The 25,866-nt window shown below is 26.7% G+C and overlaps 3 protein-coding genes and 1 long non-coding RNA gene across 9 annotated transcripts; 1 reads left to right on the forward strand and 3 right to left on the reverse strand.

The window, feature by feature from the left end:
• Positions 1 to 714: 714 nt before the first annotated feature.
• On the forward strand, positions 715 to 25,382 carry LOC141536638 (uncharacterized). The gene is made up of 3 exons (XR_012480762.1): positions 715 to 969; positions 1,040 to 1,129; positions 25,243 to 25,382. It is a non-coding gene; the product is annotated as an uncharacterized LOC141536638 (long non-coding RNA).
• On the reverse strand, positions 2,137 to 5,436 carry Y-f (yellow-f). 2 transcript variants are annotated; one of them, XM_074257281.1, is made up of 6 exons: positions 5,025 to 5,436; positions 3,700 to 3,959; positions 3,357 to 3,565; positions 3,073 to 3,280; positions 2,625 to 2,963; positions 2,137 to 2,518 (listed from the first exon to the last, which is right to left on the reverse strand). In XM_074257281.1, exons 1-6 carry the CDS (start codon positions 5,117 to 5,119, stop codon positions 2,319 to 2,321), a joined length of 1,311 nt encoding a protein of 436 aa, XP_074113382.1. In that variant the 5' UTR covers positions 5,120 to 5,436; the 3' UTR covers positions 2,137 to 2,318. The 2 variants fall into 2 exon arrangements, with proteins under 2 accessions (XP_074113382.1, XP_074113383.1); XM_074257282.1 differs by having other exon boundaries at positions 3,357 to 3,562; positions 5,025 to 5,431.
• LOC141536625 (organic cation transporter protein) lies at positions 6,416 to 16,398 on the reverse strand. The gene is made up of 9 exons (XM_074257273.1): positions 16,046 to 16,398; positions 13,419 to 13,493; positions 8,805 to 9,127; positions 8,623 to 8,726; positions 8,084 to 8,549; positions 7,455 to 7,767; positions 7,187 to 7,368; positions 6,968 to 7,104; positions 6,416 to 6,902 (listed from the first exon to the last, which is right to left on the reverse strand). Exons 2-9 carry the CDS (start codon positions 13,444 to 13,446, stop codon positions 6,848 to 6,850), a joined length of 1,608 nt encoding a protein of 535 aa, XP_074113374.1. The 5' UTR covers positions 13,447 to 13,493; positions 16,046 to 16,398; the 3' UTR covers positions 6,416 to 6,847.
• LOC141536627 (uncharacterized) lies at positions 19,811 to 25,406 on the reverse strand. 5 transcript variants are annotated; one of them, XR_012480761.1, is made up of 6 exons: positions 24,770 to 25,406; positions 23,758 to 24,138; positions 23,507 to 23,677; positions 22,411 to 22,606; positions 20,612 to 20,719; positions 19,811 to 20,418 (listed from the first exon to the last, which is right to left on the reverse strand). XR_012480761.1 is itself a non-coding variant. In XM_074257275.1 (5 exons), the coding sequence occupies exons 1-5, from the start codon at positions 25,379 to 25,381 to the stop codon at positions 20,324 to 20,326; spliced, it is 1,455 nt and encodes a 484-aa protein (XP_074113376.1). In that variant the 5' UTR covers positions 25,382 to 25,406; the 3' UTR covers positions 19,811 to 20,323. The 5 variants fall into 5 exon arrangements, 4 of the variants coding, with proteins under 4 accessions (XP_074113376.1, XP_074113377.1, XP_074113378.1 ...); XM_074257275.1 differs by lacking the exon at positions 20,612 to 20,719; XM_074257276.1 differs by having other exon boundaries at positions 19,811 to 20,719.
• Positions 25,407 to 25,866: the final 460 nt, after the last annotated feature.

The raw sequence follows: 25,866 nt of genomic DNA on the forward strand, positions 1-25,866 counted from the left end.
GGAAAAATCCCGAAAATGAAATCCAAAAATTGACAATTCATAATTAATTTTAAAGAAAAAAAAATTAAAATTTTATAAAAATTACTCTCGATTATTTATTAAAATTTTATAAAATTACTTTAGTAAAAATAATAATTAATTACCGCGCATTGATCGGAATTATACAATAAAATAAAAACTACGACAGCCAGCACGAATCGCCGCCATTTACGACCGTTAGAAAAAACTCGAAAGTTGAAATCAAGATGGCGGCACTATCGAATCCGGAATTTATTATTTTAATTTTAACTAATTAACAAAAAAATTTTGCAAGTATAAATACTTGATTATAAATTTTTTTTTGTGATATTATAAATGGAACGATAATAATTAATTAACGTAATTAATAAGGACGCATATATACAAACCGGAAATACCTTGGACTTGTCAATGCTTTAACCGCCAAAATAATATTTTATTTTTTAACGCTAGTCATTTTTGGGATATTGATTAAATCATTATCTCAAATTGCTTCCTAAATATTAAGGAGTAAGTATGTATAATTATTTTTATTAAATACTGACTTAAAAATAATTATTTGCCTAATTTAATCGCGAGTCCGAAAAGCTGCGTCACTAGGTTGGCGGGAGAATAAAGCCTGGGTGCGTCAGCAGTGCCGTGTGAAAAGACTATGCGCAAAAGACCCTAAGTGACGTGCGCAGACGCCAAAAAATTTGCGACTGGCCATTGAGTGACTTAAACCGCGTCCTTTGATGTTTACGAGTATTAAATTACATAAATATAAAACAAATAAAAAGTTTTTTCACTAAAAGTTTAGTTTGATTAATTATATAGAAATTCATTGTCGTTTTGTAATAATATTTACGAGTTGTTAATTAACATTGAATTAGTATTTCGTTAAATTAGAACGCTTCATTGACATTGTGCGGAGTGTTGAGTGTTGTTTATCAACAAACAATGATTTAATGGGTATTTATAAAATTATTAATTTTTAATTTTAATGAGTTTATTAAATAATTTTTTTATTTATTTATTTAAGGAAGTTTGGATACCAGATATCTATGTCATTAACACAGGATGCTCGTATGAGTAAAGAGCCCAACAGCTATTGAAGTAGAAGGCGGGAAAAGTGAGTTAATTTGAATTTGAACATTTGAAATTGATACTTGAACATGGCTTACTGTATTGAAAGTAATAACAGGCATCAGACAACTGTTAAGTGTTTTAATTAATTTATAATTAAAAATAAATTCATAAAAAAATTTTAATATTTATTTTTTTATAAATTAATTTTTATGAAAATATTCAAAAATGAAATTTGATAGTTTTTCGCTTATTTTATTTCACTAAAAATAATTTTTTTTTATTTTAAATTATTTGAATGACGATTGAATTTTTTCAAATATTATTTCAACAATAATGTATTAATTTTTAACTTATAAAATTAATAAATTATTTGTATTTACGAGGAAAGTTTTAGATATCTTATATTTATACTTTTGAATAGATAAATCGAGATTATTAAATCAAAGTTTACAAAAACATGTTTTTTTTATAATTACCACTGTTTGTAAAAATGAAAAAAATTGTCTAATGTCTGTTATTTCTAGCATAGTATTGTTAAAAAAGTCTTAGAAAATAATAATCATATCATGATACAAAATCCCATTATCATTATATACCAATCGTATTTACGTTCTCTCAGAGACAACAACATCATGGTGTGCAATTCAACCCACATAATTATCAAATTTTGTTATTTCCCTATTTTTTTTTTTTTTTTTTTTTATTTCAATTTCAACGTAAGTAACTTCTAAAAAGTCGATAAATCTCTCATTATTACCTCGAGAAAAGCTAGAACTATCTTATTGCTTGATACTTTCGTGAAGTGTCTTCATTCTTGCGAAAAGAAACAAAGTGAATTAAATTTCACCAAAAAACTTTTACTTGAAAAAATAAGAACAATATAGAAGCTTCTGATTAAAAGCATCAATAATGTCTTTTCGTTTATTATCATAAATTTCCGACTTTGATTACATAAATAATTTTAATGAGGATTGAAATTGTTAAATAAATCAACTGTCCATCCACTAACAATACAATAATTCACTTATAATTAAATACACTAGCTGAATATTTTATAATGAATTTTTATTTCTCACTTGATTCATTTAAAAGTAATTCTATTAAAAAATTCATGGTAAAAATAATACAATCATCAGTAAATACAATAATTATTGCATCTTCTCTTAAAAGATTTATTTAATATTATTTTAACGTTAATATTAATTCACAGTGGCTTTAAAAAAAACCCGCAATTATTCTGCTTTGGCCCTGCAGGCGGTTGTCAAATCGTCAAGCGAAGCGACATGAATGTAGAAATTAGTTTGATTTACGTCGTACTCGCTGTATTGAAGCACGGGCAAATTATCGGACAGGCAATAGAATTTCCGTGTTTTCGGTTCAATTATTATGTCATTCGGGAAAACCAATTTCTCGTTATCTTGCGCTACAATTCCTGTGAAAATAATTCATCAAATTAATACAAAGGTCATCTGTCATTTCAATCAACAGCTTTAATCTATCGAATAATAATAATTAATTATAAATAAATAAATAATTACTGAAATTATCAGGATTTAGGTCCATTTTAGTATCCCAACAAGCCACAGCATTTTTGTTTAATTGGGTAAAGTAAATAATTCCAGTTTCCAAGTCGTACATCGAAGAAGTTCCTTGAGTGAGTGGACCTTTGTTACCTACAACATGGAACTGAGTCCAGTATTTTGGATCAGCTAGGGCAGTTTGATTCTTGATAAGGCTTGTTGACACCGCGAACTCGTGAATTCCGGACATTGGATGGAAGTAGAGTGTTTTTGAGCCATCTTCCTTTGGCGGACTCAAGGCCATACCAAACATACCGTCGGTCCATTGAAAATGAATACCACTTACATTGTATTCACCTAAACAGATTTCACGCAAACGGATTTATTAGCTTTTGTTTGACGTTAATGAATATTATTTTTTGCTTATTGTTTTTTTTATTTCTTAAAAAAAATGCTGGGTTTTTACCATTGAGAGGATCAAAGTAAAAGTAGTTGTGATTTATTCTCCACGAATCATTTTTGGCCATGCTGTAGACAACAAGCCCGTAGCCTCCCAAGTCGGAATTGTAAACGTACGCATCGCTGCAGTTTTTGGGATCAACGTCTATCACAGTGTCAGCAAAAAAAGTGTTGGGTTTTAGGTCAGAGTCTTTGAACGGGTATCGCAAAATGATCTATAACAAAAAAAAAAACAGCTAATATAAATCAATTCAATCAAGCGTATGTATTCCATCAGATTATATAAACTACCTTATTGGTTTTCAAATCGATGGCAATAAGTTTTTTGGGCTGGACAGGATTAAATTCACCGAGAATATCGTCGATTCCACTATCAACGGCCCATAATCTATCACAAGCATCAATTCTGACCCTGAGAATATTTACAAGCGCATCTGGTGAATGGATGTCATTAGACTCCCAATCAGGATAAGGATTGAGCAACGGTGATTTATTGTCTGCTTAAAATAAAAAAAAATATTTTTAAATTAACTGAATAAATAATAATAATATTCGTGTCAGAGATACTAAGCTAAGATTAGTTCTTATTATTATGGCGGATTACTATTTGCTGTTTATTGCGATAGGCCATTACCATTATTCAAGCTGATGTAATTCAAATTAGCTGGTACTCCTTTCTTCCATCTCGGTACTGTGATAAAAAGCTTGTCACCCCATACATTTAATCCGAGTGGGACGACATGCTCTTTGATATAATCGCCAGAGGTTTTGTAAGCATTACGCGTCGTTTCATTTGGAAAATTGTAGTCTACCTGTTTCCATGAGAATACTGTTTTAAACGGATCGCATGTAACCATCGACAAACTCAGCAATAAAATCAAATACCACATATTTCTGTAAGAAAAAAAAATCCATCATTAATTAAAAAAACGTTTCGGTTGATCAGAAATTGACTTTCTAAAAATTATTTGACTCTAACTTTATTTTTAAGTAATTTCTTTGCAGAAAAAATTTTTTTTATCTTACTCTGAGTAAAAAAATTCTTGATAAAGATGTTAATGAATAAATTAAGCCTTTTGATGTTTGACAATCAATGAACTGACACACCCTGCGGAATTGAAAAATTTTTCCGCGTTTTTAAAGTACCCTGATCAATTGTAATAGAATGAGTTCATGATACTCATTGTTCATTATTGTATTGTTAGTGTCTGCTTATCGTCCTGCCACACCTCTGTACCTCTGTTTCTATAGTTACTGGTTTAAATTTATACGTTTATTTTTTACCTTTTATACATTATGCTCATTCACCATAGAATCTATCATGAATCATGAAATCACGAGTTTTATAATATCCGCGCTTGCTATTTACATAATTGTTATTGTTATTTCTATTACATTAACCTAGACAATTATTGTAATCAGGAATTATTGATTTATTATATCAATGTTAATTTACATGTGGGTAAACGTGTTGTTATTAATCGATAAATGTTGTTATTATTTAGAGAGAGGAGTTTGGCAAGCATTGTAACATTTTATGTGACACTCTAAATTCCCGAGGACGCTTTCTCTGTTTTTAAATTTGCATTGCGATTACGGAAGCAAATGTAGTATGTGCATTTATTTATTTACATTTTTTGTAATTGATTTTTCAAATTAATTTTTCTTACAAAAATTTATTTTTTATACATTGAAAAATTTATTATATAAATTAATTATTCAAAAAATAATTTAATAATATCTTTGGAAAATAAAATTTAACTAGTAAGCAATAATCAAGTGTTAATAATACACCGCGTATGCAATGTAGTAATTGGTAGAATGTGTATAGAGGTGAAGGTAATTTTTAATGAACTTATGAAGCTGTAATATAATAAACTCTAATAATAATTACGCGAATAAACTTTTGCATATAGAGAAATATAAAAATATACGTACGTAAATTAATAAAATACTTACACGGTTTGGAAAACCCGAGTAACTGGCTTGGAGAACGGAACGACCGTGAATGAAGCTGAACCACGTCCAGGTCTCTTTATATACTCGGTCATCATGCTCCGAGGACAGAGGATGTTGAATCCAACAATCGGATATTACTTATATAGATATTATACAGTCCTACACCAGAAATCACTCACTAACAAACTTAATAAAGAAGATTTAATTTTATTTCGAGGATCGTATCAATCAGTACAGGCTGCGTCCGTCATCTGTCAATCTTGTTGCCTAATTATTTTTGTTTGGATTTATTACGATCCGTAGGTCAAGTATAAACATGAAATAGGCTTATAAAAAACGGATGCATGTGTAATTGAATATTTTAGTGAATTAAATGTTATTTTTGTTGAATGTATTTACTGATAAGACGAAAACCAACGGAATTATCTTATTTAATAGGATTTATTGCACGAATTAAAAATTTTAAAACAACCATCCGAAGGTCTTCTATTGTAAATTAAAGATAAAACTTCTCACATATTTTCTTGTAATTAGATTTTCTGCATTAATTGCTTATTATTGCCATTATTTTTTTTTTTTATTAAAACGTTTACGTCTATGAATGAGTCGATTAGCGCGGTGACATTGAAAAAAGAAACCTTTTTATCTATTGTATCGATAATCACTGAATCTGATTCATTAGTTCTTTTTTATTTAAAATTTTTTTACCGTTTTTTATATTTTATATTTTTATTTTTATTGCCTTTGCATTTTTTATAGCAGTAAATTTGGCTTTTAAGGAAGTAAATTGTAAAGTAATTAAAGTTATAAGCATGATTACATTTTACAATGGTACTGTTCATTGCAATCACGCTAAAGTTTGATTATTATTTATTTTAGAGAATTATTTTTATTTTTTTGATATTTTATAATTATTATTTTGTTTTTATTTAAATATAAAAACTCACCCAATTTGCAGACTGATTTTGTTTTAAATTTAAAAATTTATTATTCACGTGACTGTAATCTTCACATAATAATTGAAGATTTTTGCGAAATAATTATTAATGACTTTTATTACGTTAATTATCTAGTAGCATTTTTATGAGTTGATTAAAAAAAAAATCTTTTTAAATCTCATAATTGAGTCGTCAATTTTTTCTATGATTTATGAGATCTGAAAATCTTATTTAAGACTTATAATTGCACAATAATTGTCGTTCTGGAGAATTATTGTGATAGGTGAATTTTATTATTAACTAACGATGTTGCAATGATATAGATATCTATGGATAGATAAAATAAACATGATAAATAAAGACTTTCCGGAATAATAATAGGCAGCTTAAGTACTAGAGTCTTAGTACCCAGCAATTTTCATTCTACACAATCATAATAATAAATACAACCAATTTTATACAAAATAATTTATTTACACAATGAAGAACGCGTTATACAAAAAATAAACGCATTCTTTGGTCCATCTTTTTAAAATTAAAGAAAATACCATTAGTATCTTATAAATTTTCTTACAAAAAATACGTTTTATATACTTTATCGCGTTTTATCAATTTTTGACAATTTTAAATAAAATTTAATCGTCAAAGATTAGCTTAAGAATATCTTAAAGTAAAATCAAACTCTCGTATCGAAACGTAGCTTCATGACTTGCCTTAAATTTGTAAAGTACGTAGAAATTAAGAACCTATATGTTTGGTCCGCATTATAATGAAGCGTTTCAGAAGTTTGACTCTAATAAATAGAAATAAAACGGAATGATTTATCTTAACAAAAAATTAACTATTTATAAATATTTTGATCTTCTGTTAATTAATAATTGAACATCAAAGCGCTATTTCAGCTTCAGATTCTTTCACTTTTAAACTTTTCTTTATTTTTCTGCAATAAGTGATTTATAATTAATAACATAATTTTATAATTATAATAAAAAAAGTGATACATACTTTCCAAAATCTTCACCGTCCTGAAGAGTTTCCGGTAGTTGGCACCCGTTTGTTTCAGGCAAAAATAATGCCAAGCCTGCACCAATCAATGGGAATGTGCCAAAAATCAACGGCGGTAAAAATCCTCTAACTAAGCTCTAAAAAAATGATAAAACGTCAGTAAATAATAAAATAAAAATATTTAAAATAATTTTACATAATAATATAGAAAAAAATTACCAATGACACAACAAATGGCGCAACCATTGATCCTATTCTCGCACACATACTACTCGTTCCTACTCCAATATTTCTTACAACAGTTGGGAACAATTCACCGGAAAATAAATACACTGTTGTGAACGATACAGACATCCCAACAATACCAAAACATGCGAGTATGAGTCGTAGCCATGCTAAATCTAAAATAATTATAAAAATAAATTTTGACTAATTATAACTTCTATATAATTATTTTTTTTTATAAAAAAAAAAAAAAAATACTTGCTTTGAGGTACAGCAATTAATAACAAAGCGGCTACCCCAGCAGTGATGTGACTAGTCATTAATGTAATTTTTCTACCCAATTTATTCATAACCCACCAGGCAACGAAATTACCAGGGATTTGAGTGGCACCTGACACTGCAAAATTAACAAATATGTCACCGCCGACCTGTCCGATGTACTGCGTCATCCCAAAAAGTCCCATTCCACATACAGCCCAGTTGAAAAATATTGCTAATGATTTTATTCTCATGTTCGTCGTTCTGAATAAGTCAATTATTGATGCTGAATGATCCGAAGCCGATTTTCTTGAATTCTAGAAAAATTAATTATGAATTATTTTTAAAAATAAAAATTTACTTTTATTAATTTGAATCAATAGTTTTAAATAAATAAAAGTATTATAACTTTCAATAAAAAATAAAAATAAATTCAACATTTTTATTTATAAAAATTGTAAATTTAATTTTTAGATTAATTATAAAAATTAATGAGAGACATTTTTTTATTTTTCGGACAAAATTTTGATTAAAAGTCTAAGCTAAAAATATTTACGATTAATTGTAATTAATTTTTCATGTTAAAAAACTTTCATAACGTAAATAATATGAAAAAGATAAATAGATGCTCACTTGATGCAAATAATGTTTTCGCACCAATTCCGGAATATCCTTATCCGTAACTTTGTTAACTTTAGCTGCTTTTTTAAGTATTTTGCACGCAGCTTTCTGTTTTCCAACGGCCAAAAGCCATCTAGGTGACTCAGGAACAATCCACCAGTAACTTAAGAGTATTATTGACGGCAATGATATGGCTAATTGCAAATGCTGCCAGTGACGGAACAAGTATGCTATTCCAGCTAATGACATGTGTCCCAAACTGAAAGGTATTTGATAGAGTACTGTTATAGCTGCTCGCCATTTGGTACCGACTATTTCCATACATATTACATAACTCGTAACCATTGTCCCTCCAGTGGCCATCGCTGCCAATAATTTCAAGAACAGGAGGGCTGGAAACCATGGTACTATTGCACAACCGATTCCTGATACCAGTTGAAGTATCACCGATATCATCAATGGAATTTTTCTCCCAAATCTAAGGAAAAAATTTAATTTCATCATTTGAAACATTTTTTTTTAATTAAAAAAAATAATTAAATAAAAATTACCTGTCTGCTAAACTGCCAAAAGTTATATTCCCCAACAGTATTCCAAACATGAGTATCGACTGTTGAATATTTGCATAATGGGACCGATTACAGACCAAATTCCACTGCAAACAAAAAAATTTGTTAATTTCTAAAAATAAAAATAAAATCAAAGATAAAATTAGCAATTGTTTGATAATTACTTGAGAGATTATCGTTTCGGGAAATATACTCCTATCGAACTCCCAAGACTGACACTCGACAAAACTACCATTTACGTTTACAATACACTGATCTTTGGCTGATGAATATGCTGGACTTGTGCAATTAAATTGCTGGGTGTGCGGCGCCATAAATACAATGGCCAGTTGATGCCATGCCACAGGGAATTTCACCAGGGAAATAGCGATGCAAACAAGGACTTGCCATCGTCCCATCGCCCCCATAGCCTCTTGGATCGCGTCCACTTCTTCATATTCTTCCGATTTTTTGTCCTTTTCAACTCCATTTTTGCCGTTTACTTCAGCTGGAAATTTTTAAATATTTTATTAATTATACTACAAAAAAACTACTGGAAAAAAAAAAAATACTATTGTCAAGAATTTTTCTTACTTCAACTAAATTTTCTTTAATTGATTAATTTTTCTACTTGATTTAAAACAATAAAATTCTTTACAATGTATTTAGTTCAAGATTTTTTCTCTTGAATCAAGTTTATTTTTTTATCAGTTCATAAATTTTATAAGATTTAACATGTATGATGTAAATATTGTATCCGGGTGAATATATGAGTAAGTTTATTTCGATGAGGAAAAAAAGTTGCGATAACACGGAAAGCATCTCATATACGTCATCGTTATTTTTTTAAATCCGATTATTTAATAATACACATGCAATATTTTTATTTTTAATCAACATAATTAGAATGGAAACGTCTGTTTTTCTGTTTTTACATTTGTGATAATATTTTAAATAATTATCTAGTCTGTTGTACTTCATTTAAAAATAAAATTATAATAATATTTGCGATTTTCAATACCAGTGAGATAATCAGTATAAAAGGGTAAAAAGTGCATAACAGCTGTAAAATTTTCCAGTAACTTGCGCAGAATCAACTGAGATTTTTAGTTTGAAAAATTTAAATATGAAACACATTGCAACTTTTTTAATTGTGGTTGCGGTAATCGTTGCGATTACAGAAGCTAGGAAAAGTAAATGTAAAGGCCAAGGAAGAACGGTAAGTTCGTTTGATTAAATTCTAATAATTAATAAATATCTTGATAAAAAAATGTTATCATAAATTGTAAATTTTTGTTTTCTTCAAAAAATTTTGTTTTTTTTTACAAAAAAATTTTTTTTTAATTAGTGCCAGGAATCTATAGAATGCTGTTCAAAGTGGTGTTATGTAAACGGCTGCGCTACTTGTAAAAATCATATATTTTTATTTTTCTAAAAAAATTAAAATTCTGCATTATAAATTAATAATTAACTATTGCAGGGACTGATGGCCCGAATCCCTGCGCTGACTTTGACTGTATGGACAAAAAACAAACATGTGTGATCAAGTACCGCTGTATAACCGGCGGGTGTCGTCCGGTCGCTACTTGCGTTGACAAACATTGAAATATAAAAATAAACTTGTAATCAACGATAAAATTTGTCTTAAAATCTCCTGCATGTATCATAATAAAGACACTAACCAGGAAGTAATTTATTATTCTCAATAATTAACCCTTTAACTCAGCAGTCTAGACTTGGCATAATAAAGTTTATTAACTAACAACTAAATGGAAAATTTCAGAAATATCTTAAAAATAATCGAGTTATTGACATGAGTAATTTGCCGGAAAGACTTTAACCTCATGGATTGTTCATATCAAATGACCAGACAGTTCAAGGATTTGCTTTTATTTATTTCCTAGTCAAAGGATTTGTAACAAAAAAAGTAATTTACTTCCAGACTCAAAATAACACCGAGAAGGAATTTATAATAAACTTTAAAAAGAGGACAAAAAAGATTTTAATACATTTTTTCATTAGCTCAACTTTTGTCTCAGAGATCGTGACCTCACACCTCAAATGCTATTGGAATAAGCAGTGGGTGTGCGCGATTCACAGTCGATCTTATTGGCTGGGAAGTCAATTCGTGATGATTTATTCACATACGAATAAATATACATGTGTATGTTAGTAATAATCAGTTACGATAATTTATCAATAGCAGTTTAGTCAGACGGGGCGAAAAATGAAGACAAACAAAACGCAATACATTGACTCGTGGCAATAATCATAATAACTAATATGTATGTAATGATTGTTGTAGTACTAATTTAATTTTACTTTTTTACATGCATTTATTTACTCTCAATAATTTTCTTCAATTACTGGACTCAGTAATTCTTATTTTAATTTAATTTAAATTATTAATTAATTAATAAAATAATTAGCTTCATTTAAAAGAAAAATTATGAAACCAATAATATCATTTTGAAGAAAAACAATCCTGATTGAAATCGAAAAATTCTTGAATCGATCCCATAATAAAATTGAGATGAAATGTATGTGGCATCAAACTATTCGTAACGTGATTGGTCGAATATATCATGAGCATGAAAATATATGCAAACGCTATAGTAAGGCGCGCGCTTGCGCGCGCAAATTTGAATTCTAGTCAAGTTAAAATTTAATTAAACTCAGGAAAAGTTCTCACGAAGCGTGTGAAATTTCTATTTTAAGAGTATGACTTTTTTCTCGACTTTAAAAATAAAATTTTTTTTCCATATTGATTTAAAACAGTGAAATTCTCCAAAATATTTTTTTTGGTTGACAAATTTTTATCTTAAACCAAGTTAATTCTGTTATCAGTGCATATACTATCACAATCTTGAATAAAAGTTCAAGGAAATTAAAAATGTATTCGAAAATACTTCAACTTTGATCAATGGTATTTATATTTATTAAAAAATAGGTCAATAGTACAACATTAAATCAAATTGCATCACTCGCTAATAATTAATAAGTTAGAAAAGAGATATTTGAATGAAAAAATGAATAAATCTTTAGACAAAACTCAATTGTGATAATATAAATATAATATCACAAGAGGTCAAAGTTGTAGTTTAAGTTGATTAGATTCTAATAATCGCGTGCTGTTTAAAAATATTTATCTACGATTTCGAGTTCAATGTGAATACTAATTAATATAAATATTTTAAAATTAAATTATTATCAGGTTATTGTTTTTAATTTATTATTATATTACTGAGTAACTAGTGACTTTTTCTTGCATCCCGATTTTTCCTGGTTATTAAAAATTAAAATAAACTGGATCAGTAGTTCAAGTGTCTAATACTATCATGTAACTGTATGTTGATTTGTGTACATCAAAGTTTAGATATAGTACCAGCGAGTCTTTATAGTTTGATTAAATCTCGTTCGGTGTTGCTCACCTCTAATACCCTCTAATTACATCAAGGGCAACTATCTATTGCAATAGATAAGTGAAAGAACTCCCGTTCAAATTCCACGATATTGCTCGAAAAATTCATGCTTAATTGTTTGCTTTAATATTTTTCTATCGCTTTTTTTTTTTTTAATTTCTAATCATTTATTTTAAATTATCAAATTAGATGAAAAAATTACAGATGTTTGAAATACGATTACAAATTTTAAAACTGAATCAGTATTATGCAAGATAAGTAAAACTTTTTAAATTATGAATAATGGATCAATTGTAGAAGTAAGATTTATGTTAAAGCCTTGACTTCTAAATTTTAACCGAAGGATTCACAGACACCCGAGAGCATCAGATAGGAACTAGGCCTTCGGTTTATTGATGATTTTTAATTTCAATCGGGAATGCAGCAGCCTTGTCTGGAGAATGTAATACGTTTTAAGGTTTCATTATTTCTCAATGCAACGTCAATTTTTATTTTTTTTTAAATCTATAGAATCTTCTTACGCAAATTAATTTGATGCAAAAAAAAAAGTAAAATTAAAACACTTGAAAAATTTTGATGATTCACATAAAAACCGCAAGAAAATCAGGAAGAAAAATTTTCATACTGTGAATGACGAAATTCTATAAACGTCAAGGGATATGACAAATTTTCCTCGTTAGTTATTAATTTGTTTATTCAGATATATGAGTAGTATTAATTTTTTCTAGGAATACTCTATTATTTTTTCCTTATTCTCAAGTTCTGGCAAACAAACCGTTAGATCATTTTTCCATGAGAGACTAGTTTTCGAAGCGAAGGGTCGAGATTTGATTCCTGGAGGAAGTAAAGTACACAGAAAAAAAAATTTACTTGAATCAACAAAACAATTTTGAAGAATTTCATTTTCTTGATTTAAGTAGAAAAATTCTTAAACTTAAAAATTTTTCTTGATGTAAGTAAATTTTGCTTGATTCAAGAATTTTTCATCTTGATTCGAAACAATGAAACTCTTCAAAATTATTTTCTTGGTTCAAAAATTTTTCTCTTGATTCAAGGTAATTTTTTTTTCAGTGTACAGATTTCGGAATGAAAAAAATTCTTTTAAATTCATTTTTAATTAAATCTTTTATGACACTAAAATTAACAAATATTAAAAATTTTTTTTAGAATTTTATAGCAATTTAATTATTATTAAAAAGTTTCACATGTGAAAATTAATAAAAATTACAAGTGAAAATTTTTAGAAACATTTTTTTATTGTAATTAATTTGTTAAAAAAATTTTTAAAATTGATAGCTGACCGTTAAAACTTCAGTCTGTGATAATCTTTTTACAAAAGGTTGATTTTTTAAAATTAAAATAAAAAATTAAACGTACCATAGCCATTAGTTGGCATATCCTTCATAGCATCAATCAACGCCGATCAATTTATCACTTCAACTATAAGTTACTCTGAAAAATGACAATATTAATTAATTTCCAACCCAATTATTCATTTTTTCACCCAAAATAATTTTTTTTTATTATTATTAAAGAATAATATTGGAAGATTTATTATTATAATCATAAATCAGTAAAAAGTATATTGTTCACAAATCAGTTATTAATTGAGGACAATAATTATTCATTAAGACGGATTGGAAACATAACTTTTGATCTTTTAGACGAGTGCGATAATTGGATTGATAAATCAGTCACCATCAATGCAGCGGTTCAGATAATTTTTGATTAATGCTTTAATTGTTGAAATGTCAGCTGTTTATCTATTTAAAAATATTGAATAATACATTCATTATGCAATTTATTTATCAACAATAAATGTCATAGAAATATTTTTATAATAATTTAAATAAATCACTGAAAGGACGTCGCTGTATTTTTAATAAATCCCAAGGATTTATTAATTATTACTCTTTTCAAATTCATTTTATTTATTTTATTTACAATAATATCTTTTGAATAAAATAATAAAATTACGATTTGTTTATAGAATACAAAGCTTATTGCGAAATAATTTATCAGATAATTATTTTTTCTAAATAAATAAGTATGCAAAGCGTCACTTAATGCGTAGATTTATAAATCTAATAATTAAATATAATTTTATTTATCTTTGAAAATTATTCATATTATTGTAAATACCACCATTTTTACATTATTCGCCTTATCTTATTCTTTATTCATTAATATAAATGAAAATATTTATTTATTTCTTTTAACAGTATCAAACTTCAATAATTCATCTCGTTGCCTCGTGTGAAAATCCAGGATCAAGTCCGCGTCTCAGTAAAATAATACTTATTCATTAAAAAAAAATTTTCGTTTTATTTTTTAAATGAAAAATGATCAATTTTATCAATTTATCATTTGAAATGAAGAAATTTCCCAGAAATTTTTTTTTAATTAATCTATTATTAAGGAAGTTATTATCTTCTTTATCAACTAGAATTCTCATAAAAATATAAATATCTTTCCATATTTTTTAATGTTAATCTACTAACATTATCAATTTATTACCTTAAACTTTTTAATTATATTTACGCGAAATCATTAAATAATTACACTTTAAATGATCTTTAATATTGATATTTCACAAAAAACCGCAATAAAAATTAATTAATATTCATTATTCACGTTTAAGCAGCAAAAGTCGGGATATAAAATTAAAAATTCTCGACGAAAGTCTTAAATGCATAAAAATAGCAATAATTTATCATTTTAATACAGACAATGAATTGAGAAAACATAAACACTCGAAAATTTTAATGATACAATGACCGAGTTACAAGTTACATTATTAATATCAAGGCTTTGTCCCTGACATAGAGATAATGTTTGTGAATGCGTAGGCTGCATACAACACACGTGTAGCATACAAGTATCCTAAACGCGTGACAATAAAAAACAATGAATTATTTAGTGTAAATAATTACTAATTTCTCATTTATAAGATCAAAATACAACATTTTTTAAATCTTCTTTAGTAAGAGTAATTTATAATTATTATTATTTATTATAATTATGTTAATAAGAATGTTGACAAAAAATTTGATTACGAATGCAAAAGATGAGTGAAAATTACCATTTAAGACGTTAAGTATGAATAGATTAGGATGATTAATTTGCATTAATGTCTAGTCTTTTATGAATCTCATAATTATTTCATTAATTATGCGCAATTAAGTGGGAACTAAGTACAGACTCGAATAATTTTGCAGTGATGTTTAGTTAATCAAATCATTTTTGTTAATTCGTTTATTTATTTTTTTTTGTTTTGTAAAAATTTCAATTTTTATTTAAATTCAGTAACGTCGCAGTCGTTTTTTTTTTTTTTTTTTTTTTATTGTTTAGAAAATACTAAATTTTCTCTTGTTTATGTATTTCGTAATTTTCAAGTTTAGTTTCTCACAATTGTGCTTATTTTAGCATTTAAATTTTATTTCATTGTTTTTTGACAACTCATACTTATATTTTATCTTCGTAACTATAAATCATAATCATTATATATTATAAATATATTTATAGAATACACAGAGGAAAAATAATATTTCAATTAAGGAAATTTTGTTGACAGGTGAATTGTTTATTTATATTTTTGATATTTATCGAGAATAGATATTCTTATCAAAAAAATTCATCGAATTGATTAAAAAAAGGTTTATTTTAATTTTATTAAAGCTTAAATATTAAATTAATTGTATCAATAAAAGAGTTCACTTGAACCAAAAATTAATTCAATAAAAAGGTCAAAGTAGTTTTGTTTCAAGTAAAATTTTTTTGAGGCAAGTAAATTTTCTTCATTTAAGAAAATTTGATTTTTCTAAAAATAATTATTGTCTTCATTAATATATTTTTTGAGTTAAAATAAGATTTCATTTTCTTCCCAAAAATTGATTTTATTTCTTTTTAATTTTATTCGAATCAAAAATTTTTGGATTCTATTATTTTCATTTATAACGATTATCTCGCACAATTTTTCACTTAAAAAATAAAATAATATTTACCTTAGTATTCAAATTATATTTTTAATTAAAAAAAAATTTTTTTTTTTAAACTAATTCCTTAAAAATTATAACACTTGTCTCACGTTCAACACTTTAAAGAAAATTAATAATAAAAAAAAATTTGAACACTGAAATAAATAATATAAAAATTAAAAAAAAGTTTTTTTCAGCATTTAGAAAAATCACGCATAATCACACACTCCATCGGTCAAAAAATCCAAAATTTCCTTAAAAATAAACTGGTACCAAAAAATATATAAAATTAAATTATTTAAACAATGTTAATTGTTGATATAGTAAGAATGACACTTGAGCAACTGAAGTGAACAAGTTTGTCGGGCATAAAACTTACTCTTGTAATGCGTTTCACGATCGCGCGCTCAGTATTAAAAGAGAAGAAGGAGTCCATGTAGATGTAATGCTAGTGTAAGTGTAAGTAAATAAAGTGGTGTAGCGATATTACACTATTTGTGAGAAAAAACTTTTATTACGCAATTGTAGTGGTGTTTATTAACTTAATGATTAACATCAAATCAACACTTTTAAATTAATATCACATTTAGTAATTAATTACCAATCTACTTACCAGTAATAATAGACATTTAATGACTAAAACATTACATTACATTTACGCACATTTCTATCAAAAAAATTTTAATTTGCATCTTTAAGCATCAATAAAAATAATTAAATAAAACTAAAGACATTTATTTATAAACTAATCAATTATTTTAAGTATATTCGTTTTCGTGATAAAATTATTAATACCCAATCAGTGTTTTCGTAATATTGAAGATAAATCACGAATCATTTTTTTTTGTCATTGTAAGAAAATTTAAGAATCATTACTCTCACGATCAATGAGCGCGACATCGATGAATTCCAAATTTTTACAAGGATAAAAATAAACTTGTAAACAAATTGATATATTGAGATGAAGGTCGTGAAAGCACCTTGTAAATTGATATACAATCGTATTGTTTACAAATCAAAATCCTAATTGTATATTAAATACACAATAAATAATAAATAATATCGTAATATTATGATTACGCCTATTCAGATGTCACTTAAACATTTAAACGGATATTTTATGATTATAATTAACAAGTCTATGAATTAATATTTTTGCGCGGTACTTATTATTTTACAATTGCGGTTGAAATGAAATGATTCACTTGTATCGATTAACCTCGGGAAAACGAAATCTTTATCTGACCGATTTACCGCGTAAAACGTTTATTCATTAGGGAAGTGAATAGTAATTGGTAATTGATAATTAGTTTTCATAGGTTAAATTACTTTTATCAATACGCATTTTTATTATACATATATTAATATTGCATGTTCATCAAAGAATGCAGAATATGGAAAGGCTGAAGGACTTTCTGGTTTGTAGAACTTAATGTAATATTGAATAATTATTTATTGCTACATGAAAAAAAAAAAAAAGTTTTAAATTGCAGTTTACATTCCAATAAAAAATTTGGGATCTAAAAATAATTTTAGAATAAATTTACAGGCTTTTATTTTTATTTTTAAAGATTTATTTCGCCGGTGAGTGCTTATTGTTTTGCTAGAAGAAAATTCTATTAGTTCAATCGAATAGTATCTTAATTATTCAATTAATAAAATCATGCGATCATTCACTCACAGTGCAATTAAATTGATCTGCATACTTCGTTTAAAGTGGCTTAATTGCAATAAATTTGTTGATCGTTCTTAAGATGATGACGATCTTGTTATTTGCATACAAATAATTTTTATGAATATTAATTATTGTTATATGTAAAAATTGCTGCATTAAATATGATTTTTTTAATTGCATAGAATAAATTTCATGGAATAATTTGTCTCAATGTATTTTTAATAGTTATTTATTTAAACAACGAAAAATAAATTTTCTTCCTGTATTAAAATTTAAAATTTTAATTATTAAGTAACAAATATAAAAATATGAAATGTTTTATTTTAATAAATTCATCCATTTAGCTATATTATATATTTCTATCTTTGATATAAAATTATAAGGTAAAAAACATATTTTTATGATGAAGCATTAATATTAAATGTTGAGAAATACAAGATCAATTATAAATTAGAGAAATAAACGATGTACTTTTATAAAAAGTATGGTAACAATAGAGAATCATTAAAACAATTTCGTGAGACCTTAATCTAAGAATTGCTTTTATTAAAATGAATATCCTTCTTAGCAGAGTTTAATGTCTTTAAAACTTTTACACGGTATTAAGTATTAGTCACGATTAAGAAATGATACACTAACAAATTATAAAATTATTTAATCATTCATTTAATATTAAAACTATTTTGATAATAATGAGTTCAATAAAAAAAAAATTTTCCTGCATGAATATAAATTTTAGGGAATTATTCATAATGCTGACGTTAGCGGTTAGCTGTCAATTTTAAAAATTTTAACAACAAATCAATTACAATAAAAAAATGCTTCTAAAAATTTTCACTTGCAATATTTATTAATTTTCACATGTGAAATTTTTTAATTAAATGTTTTTTATAATAATTGCTTTATTACAAATTTTTAAAATAATTTTTAATGTTGGTCATCTTCAGTGTCATAATTATTCACTGATAAAAAAATTATCTTGATTCAAAGAAAAAAATTCTACTAAAAATTCAGAAAACTATTTTTAAAAATTTTATTCTTATGAGTCAAGCAAAAAATTAATCAATATGAATCTTTCTTCGTTGTTACAGTCATATGACTATGGGAATAATTACCAGAGGATATTATAAATTGGTCTAGCTTGGAAGTTTTTAAAAATAAGATGTTTGATTACCTATTTAATCTTGATGTATGATCTTTAAATATTAGTCAATTCTCTTATTTTTATTTTTTGCAGCTTTTTTATAATTTAATTTTTTTACTTTTATCTGTAAGACTCTTTAAATTGTCAGTTAATTCAATCAATATTATATTCTTATTATTTTTTTATCTTTGTACAGTACAACCTGATTATAAGTTATATTTTTTTCTCTCTTCTATTTACGTGAAATATTTCATATATCCACAAATTCGGTAAAATCTGGCGCCAAGTTCCGTTCAAATCTCCGTTGTAAACGGAACGCTAGACTACCGATAGATATAATTATCGTGAGAGTGAGTAGATCATCCGATGTAACTTATAACCAGGTTGTACTATACTAATAATATTATCTACTTTAAAAAATATCTTGCCTAAATTTTTTTTTTTTGTCCTAATTCTTTTTTTTTTCTTTTGTTACTTATAAATGTAAATTTAAAAGTGCACAATAATTATAAAATTTTATGGATATTTTCTCATTGCAATTTGGCCTTGGCTTTGGCATAATGACACTGAAGTTAGCAGACATTAAAAATTATTTTAAAATTTTATGATAATGCAATTATTTAAAAAGTTTCACATGTGAATATTAATAAAAATTACAAGTGAAAATTTTTATTGTAATTGATTTGTTACTAAAATTTTTAAAATTGACAGCTGACGGCTAACTTCAGCATTATTTGGCATAATTATAAATAAACTAAACTAAACTAAAAAAATTATTTGATCCGGAAGTTAATTTTTTTTATCAGTGATTTGTTGTCGCAAAAAAATTTTCAACTAAAAAAATCCTACTATAATTATCTATGTGATCTCTACTTTCCCGTAATTTTTTCAAAGAATTTTTTGAATATTTAATTATAAATTACAAACAAAAAATAAATAGCGTTAATAATAATAAATAATAATAAACAGTCGATTTATTAGAATTTTCATACGTATTTATTCAAATCATTAACAATTACACAATTTGTACTGCACATAATTTGATTGGAATGATTGAAAAAATCGAATATGGACGGATTAGTAAACAATTACAAAATAAATGTTCACACTGTTGATCAGACATTTAAGGCACAATTCTTTTATATCAACCAGATACAACGTAACTGTTAATAACATTTAGTCCAATAGTTACGGTAATTAAAGTTAAGTAATTAATAATAATTTAGTAGGGCTCAGATTAATTATTGCGATATGTTCAATTAAATGTACAACACCCAGGGCTGTCATTCACACTCTGACAAAATATCGAAGCACAATTTCCTCTACAATAATCATTTAAATGTATACGATAATTGCTTCATATGACACTACATTTAAAAATATAAACAAACAATTTCAATATCAAATAATTATTTTATGTATAAATCAATAATTTAATAAAAATAAAATAAAAGGCGAAATATTAACAGTTTAAAATAAAAACTTATCAAACTCTATTGCACGGACTTGGGCTGTATGTTGGGTCAAACCTAATAGCAGGATCGCTAAGGTAAGCACACCACGTAAAACCTGGCGGATAGCCTGAAAAATTCATGCGGTTATTGTTTAAATAATTCACTTAATGAAAAATTTCAATTTTTAGTTTTTATCAAATAAAATAAAATCAGCAAATTATTAATAAATTTAATGGTGTTATTAATTTTCGTTAATTATTGTGCAATTCCCCAAATAATTGAGCATTAATAAATATTTTAATTAATGGTGTAATACTTACGCACTCCCTTGTGCACTTAATAATATTTATTTAAGTTATTTCGTTTTTTTATTCAAGTATTTATAGCATGAGTGTAAGATCGAACAGATACTTTCTCCACTTGTCCAGCTGCGTGCAAATAATTCCCCATGATTAGTTTTTTAATTTTCAATTTTTTTTATCTAAATAAATTTTCCATAGCTTTATAATTACATCAATAATTAATAATTAATTTTAGTAATATTTATATTAATATTAATAAAGTTAATACATATTATAATGAATACTATTTAATAGCTAATAATAAAATTACATATAATATATTCATATAAAGTTTTTTGAACTCTAACACTGTAATTATATTACTTTGTAAATCATTTTTATAAAATATACATTTATATACTGTTTTATTTTGATTTTTACAAACTACGCAACATTCATTTGATCTTTTAAATACGATTAATTTTTTTTTCCAAAAGTCAAGTGTAAAATTTGGATTCTCCTAACAATTAAAATTTTGGACGGAATAAGACGTAATTAGTCGAAAGAAAAAATTCATAGTGCGCTTTCAAAATTTTACATAGCTGCCTAGTAGTTAATTAATTTTTACTAGTAATTAGTTATTAATTAATATTTAATTAAAAGTAAACCAACACCGTACCCGTACTAAAAATATAATATAAAGTTTAAAATTATGACCTTTTTGAATGTTAAAATTAATTACAATAGTAATTTAAATTTAAACGTAATATATTTGCTTAGGCGGTTGGTCAGAATATCTTAGAAAAAATTAGAGATTCAAATTTTAGTTTTTAAAATTTTTAAATTTTTACTAAAGTATATATTAAATTGAGTGAAATTTTTTTTATGTGTTTATTATTACGGTACTTTTTTAGGGAAGACATTTTTTATTGAATATTAAATCCTTTACTTATCTAATAATAATTTAAAAATTTAATGTACCACATTAGTGAGTAAAAATCACTTGTTAGTTTAATATATTTTAAGAAACTTTTACAAAGATCAGCTCAATAAGAAAATTTTTAGAGGTCGCTTGAAAATTAAAAAAAAATTTCAAAAATCAAAAAAATGTAATTTTTGCTCTTAAATTTCTATATTAAGCAAATTTTAAGTCAAAATTTTGATTTTTAAAAAACTCAAAATTTTTTAAACTTTTAAGAGTTTTGGATGAATATTTGTTAATTAAAATACAGTAGTAATTTTTTTGTTTTATTTATACTTTGTACCTTATTTCTATTCTTTAATATGTTAACTTAATAAAAAAATTGGAAGTTTGTTTGGTTCATATTCAGAAGATTGTACAAAAATATTTTCTTTTGAAAATTAAAAAAAATTGAGTGAATCCTAAAAAATTTTTTGAGATGAAAAAAAAATTTTTTTGATTTTTTTGCGCCACTCTAAAAATCATGACACAAAAAATCTCTAAATTATTTATTAAATTGTAAAAGATAAATATATTTTTCAATGAAAATTTTCATCTTTAATCTCTCACCTATAAATATTCTGACCTAAACCTTTGTGATGCGTTTATCATGACTTAAATTATGAATTCAAAAAAAAATAAATTAAATACAGACATAATCTCTAAGTGCAGTAACAATAAAAGCATATTTCAGCCTTATTTGTTAATTAAGATCGTCTTGAAAAGCATCTTAAAAAATGTATCCAACAATTATACCAGAGTGTAGCGCAGTGTTAATTAATTAAAAAATGAGTCGACTTAGATAAAATAAACCAGTGTCCAAGTTACTTGAAACCAAAATCCGGCAAAGTAAATATTTGACGTAAAGTTAACTTGCCTCGGGGTTTGTATTTGAGATGATCCTCGATAAACTGGCAAGGACAACGGGCGGAGACGCAGTGACGCGGAGGAATAGCTGGTCCAACGTAGGCTCTATTCCGTTCCTGGGAGTCTACTACCAGGTCGAGTCTGTGACGGACAAATTGACGTGTCCACCTGGACGCGTACCTCAGTAACAGCATTTCCGCCCGTTCCTGCCAACACACACCGTCACCAGTTTCAACGACTAAAGCCATACACATTTAGTACTATTTATTTTTAAAAACGCAAGCATTAAGTCAATTCTATCAATCAGTTTCTGATAATTGTGGATATTACTGCAGTTTTTAGAAATTTATTATAATAATAATAATTAATAATTATTTTCTTCAATTTTAATAATTGTTTTTTTAAAAAAGAACGACTGCGGTAATAAAATTTTCAATTTATAAATTATTGAATTATTAGACCAATTTCTTTTTTTCTTAAATAATAAAAGCAAATATTTTTAAATAATAAAATCCACAGTCATACCCACATTTACCCTCTGTAAAAAAAAAAAAAAAAAAAAAAATAGATAGCTGATCCTGCAGACTATAAAATAGTAAAGCAAGCGTATAATTAATAAATCTAAGGAATGTTTTTCACTGGAATTAGAATCCTATACGTCATAAAGTTATTAATCATCAGTTATCTAAATAAATTATTTAAAAAAGTTAAGTACACGGTCTCTTGGAATAAAATAAAGATCAAAATCCTCGATCTCTCAGGAAACTACTCCACCTAGGACAAAAATCTCTGCCTTGAACCCGTGGTTTATTGCGCAGCCACTCTTCAATATACTGACACGGACACAAAGCCGATGCTAAATGACGTGGTGAAGATGGATTACCACCTTCTTCATCAACTGTCCAGTCTAAGCGCCGTCTCAGGTAATCCTTTCCCCATCGCTGAATGTATCGACACAACACTTGCTCGCTTTTACCCTATCATTACGTTTTACAATAAATATAACAATAAAAAAAGTAGATAAGAGTTATTAAAGAATAACAATAGGATAAAACAATGAAAGAATTTGATGGTCCAGTGGATAAAAAAAAAAAAAAATACAATACCTGCTTGCGTGATAACCTAGTGGTCGTGCTTCCTTGTATGACAATATCAGTATCATCGATGTCCATCCGCTGCTGCAATTCCCGTCTACGTCGTTGCATTTCATTAGTTTCTTCACCTCCAATGACTCTGCCCTCGCGTTCCTCTCTCTCGATAATTTCTTGGAGTTTTTTCTTAAAAATAGTTCAATGAAAAATTAATTCTAGTCAGTAGAGGTACATATAGTTGAATGAATAATTGAATAGATGCTTACTACGCAGTCTGTAGTGTCAAAGTAGATGAAGCATAAATTAACTTTATGACAAGATATTTTCCCTCTGTCATCTAGACCGACAATTATCTTGTGACGTAACAAATGCTTGTTTACTTGAGCCATACACTTCTCTAAATTGTGATTTAGTTTTATCTTTATAAACATACATAAAAATATAGCTGCTGCATTCAGTATTAACCACATAATACCAAGGCCAAATAGTGTAAGTCCAGCGAGACCAGAAAATAACAGACCAAGTAGAATAACAAATGCTGTGAAAATCCACAGCACAAGGATACGCTTATAACAAATATTGTACATATTAAAACGCACATCGTTGACCAGCAACTCCATAACGTGAACGTAATCTTCCACCGTTAACTATAAATATAAAACGTTAATTATTATTAATTAAATGAGTCATCGGTTTAAGTTACTCAGCGTTAACAGTCACAGTCACTAAGAAAATTTTTAATTCCTTTTTAAAGAATAGATAAGAAATTATTTTACTGCTAAATTTTATTATTGTCGCTTTAAATATAAATTTTTTTTTTAGCAGAAAAAATTATTTTATCCTCGAAAAAAAAATTTTTTTTTTTATCATAGATAATTACTTTTTAAATAGTTGAAATAAATTTTAATTTGTTCTTCAAATTCTTTACATTATAAAAAAATAAATAGATAATTAAAAAATTTTATTTAAATTCTTGAATCAAGATAATTTTTTATGTTGGTTTAAAAAAATTATTTTGAAAGTTGAACAATAGTTATATAATTTAAATGTTGTATTAAAAATACTTAACAGTTAAATATTTCCAATATAAATTTATGATTGAAAGGATAATCCATCATTGACGTTCGAAAACATTAAAATAGTGAATTATTTAAAATTAAAGAACAAATATAAATTTATCAACCGAAGTAATGTTGAAAAATCAAACTTTTTTCACTCCAAAAATTTTTCTCAGTGCAGGTGATTAATTAAAAAAATAAAAAATAAAAAATATGTTACCGTAAGACCTTGAGCCATGAGTTCTTCCGGAACTAATTCAGGGCGAAATTTAGCCGGAGTAATCCATGGCCATCTTGTATTAACCGGTAATAGTGTGACAATAGTGTCACCATTAGCGAATCCTCTCCTGATGTTGCCAATAGGCGTGCTGATAACATTATTAACATTACTTCGACCATTAGAAGTGTCTCTGAGGTCAATAGTTTTGAGAGACGCGCTTTTAGGATCGGAAACTTTAACATCCGAAGGAACGTTAGCTTCAGGACTCTCATTAGAAATAGATCTGCTGAGTCCTGATCTATCTAAATTTATTTGGACGGACTCGGTTGCTATCACAGCTCCGCTGTACTCGTTTTTCTTGTTTGAATTACCAGCTACTGCCCTAGCAGGAACACTAGCAGTAGAAATACTAGCGATATCTTTTTGTTCGGCTTCCTTGACAATTTTATCAATACTAACAGTTACTGTTTCAGGTTTTATCGTCGCTGGAAGAGTTTCTTCAGGCAGCTTGTGAGCCGGTTCCTCCTCAAATTGGACCCAGTTTTTAGTCTTCACTGCGATATCCACGACTCCAGCGTCGTCAGTCGTGTCTTGAGAGTTCGGTGAACTCATTGTGGATTAAATGGGCCAGTCGACTATTTCAAATATTATTTGAAGGTATCCAACGGTTCGTCTTAATGTCAGAGAAGAATGTTTATCACGTTGCGACCTTCTGAGCAGGCTATCGTCATACTTTCACCAGCCATCAACACCTATCAAAGTAAAAATCCACTTTTATTAACAGTTACACACTAAAGGTACAAAATATTTATTAATATAATTTTTAAATTAATAAAAAAATAATTAACACGTTTTTTGCAGGCATACATCCGCCATCTTTCGCGGATCTCGTGCACATATGTAAATAAAAACAGGGAGTGCCCACATACGACAAACTGGAATTCCTTGTTTATTTATCCACCAAAAAACCAATTACTCAATTGAAATTGGAGCACTTAAAATACCCAGCAATAATTAAAATTTTTAATTTTTAAAAAACTAGTCACAGTTTTCTTCAATGAAAAACTTTCACTTAAAAAATAGAAAAGGTAAACGTA

This window comes from Cotesia typhae, unplaced genomic scaffold (assembly GCF_013202065.1).
Source record: "Cotesia typhae breed Kobodo isofemale line unplaced genomic scaffold, CoteBio_Ctyphae scaffold_152, whole genome shotgun sequence".
Lineage (NCBI taxonomy): Eukaryota > Metazoa > Arthropoda > Insecta > Hymenoptera > Braconidae > Cotesia > Cotesia typhae.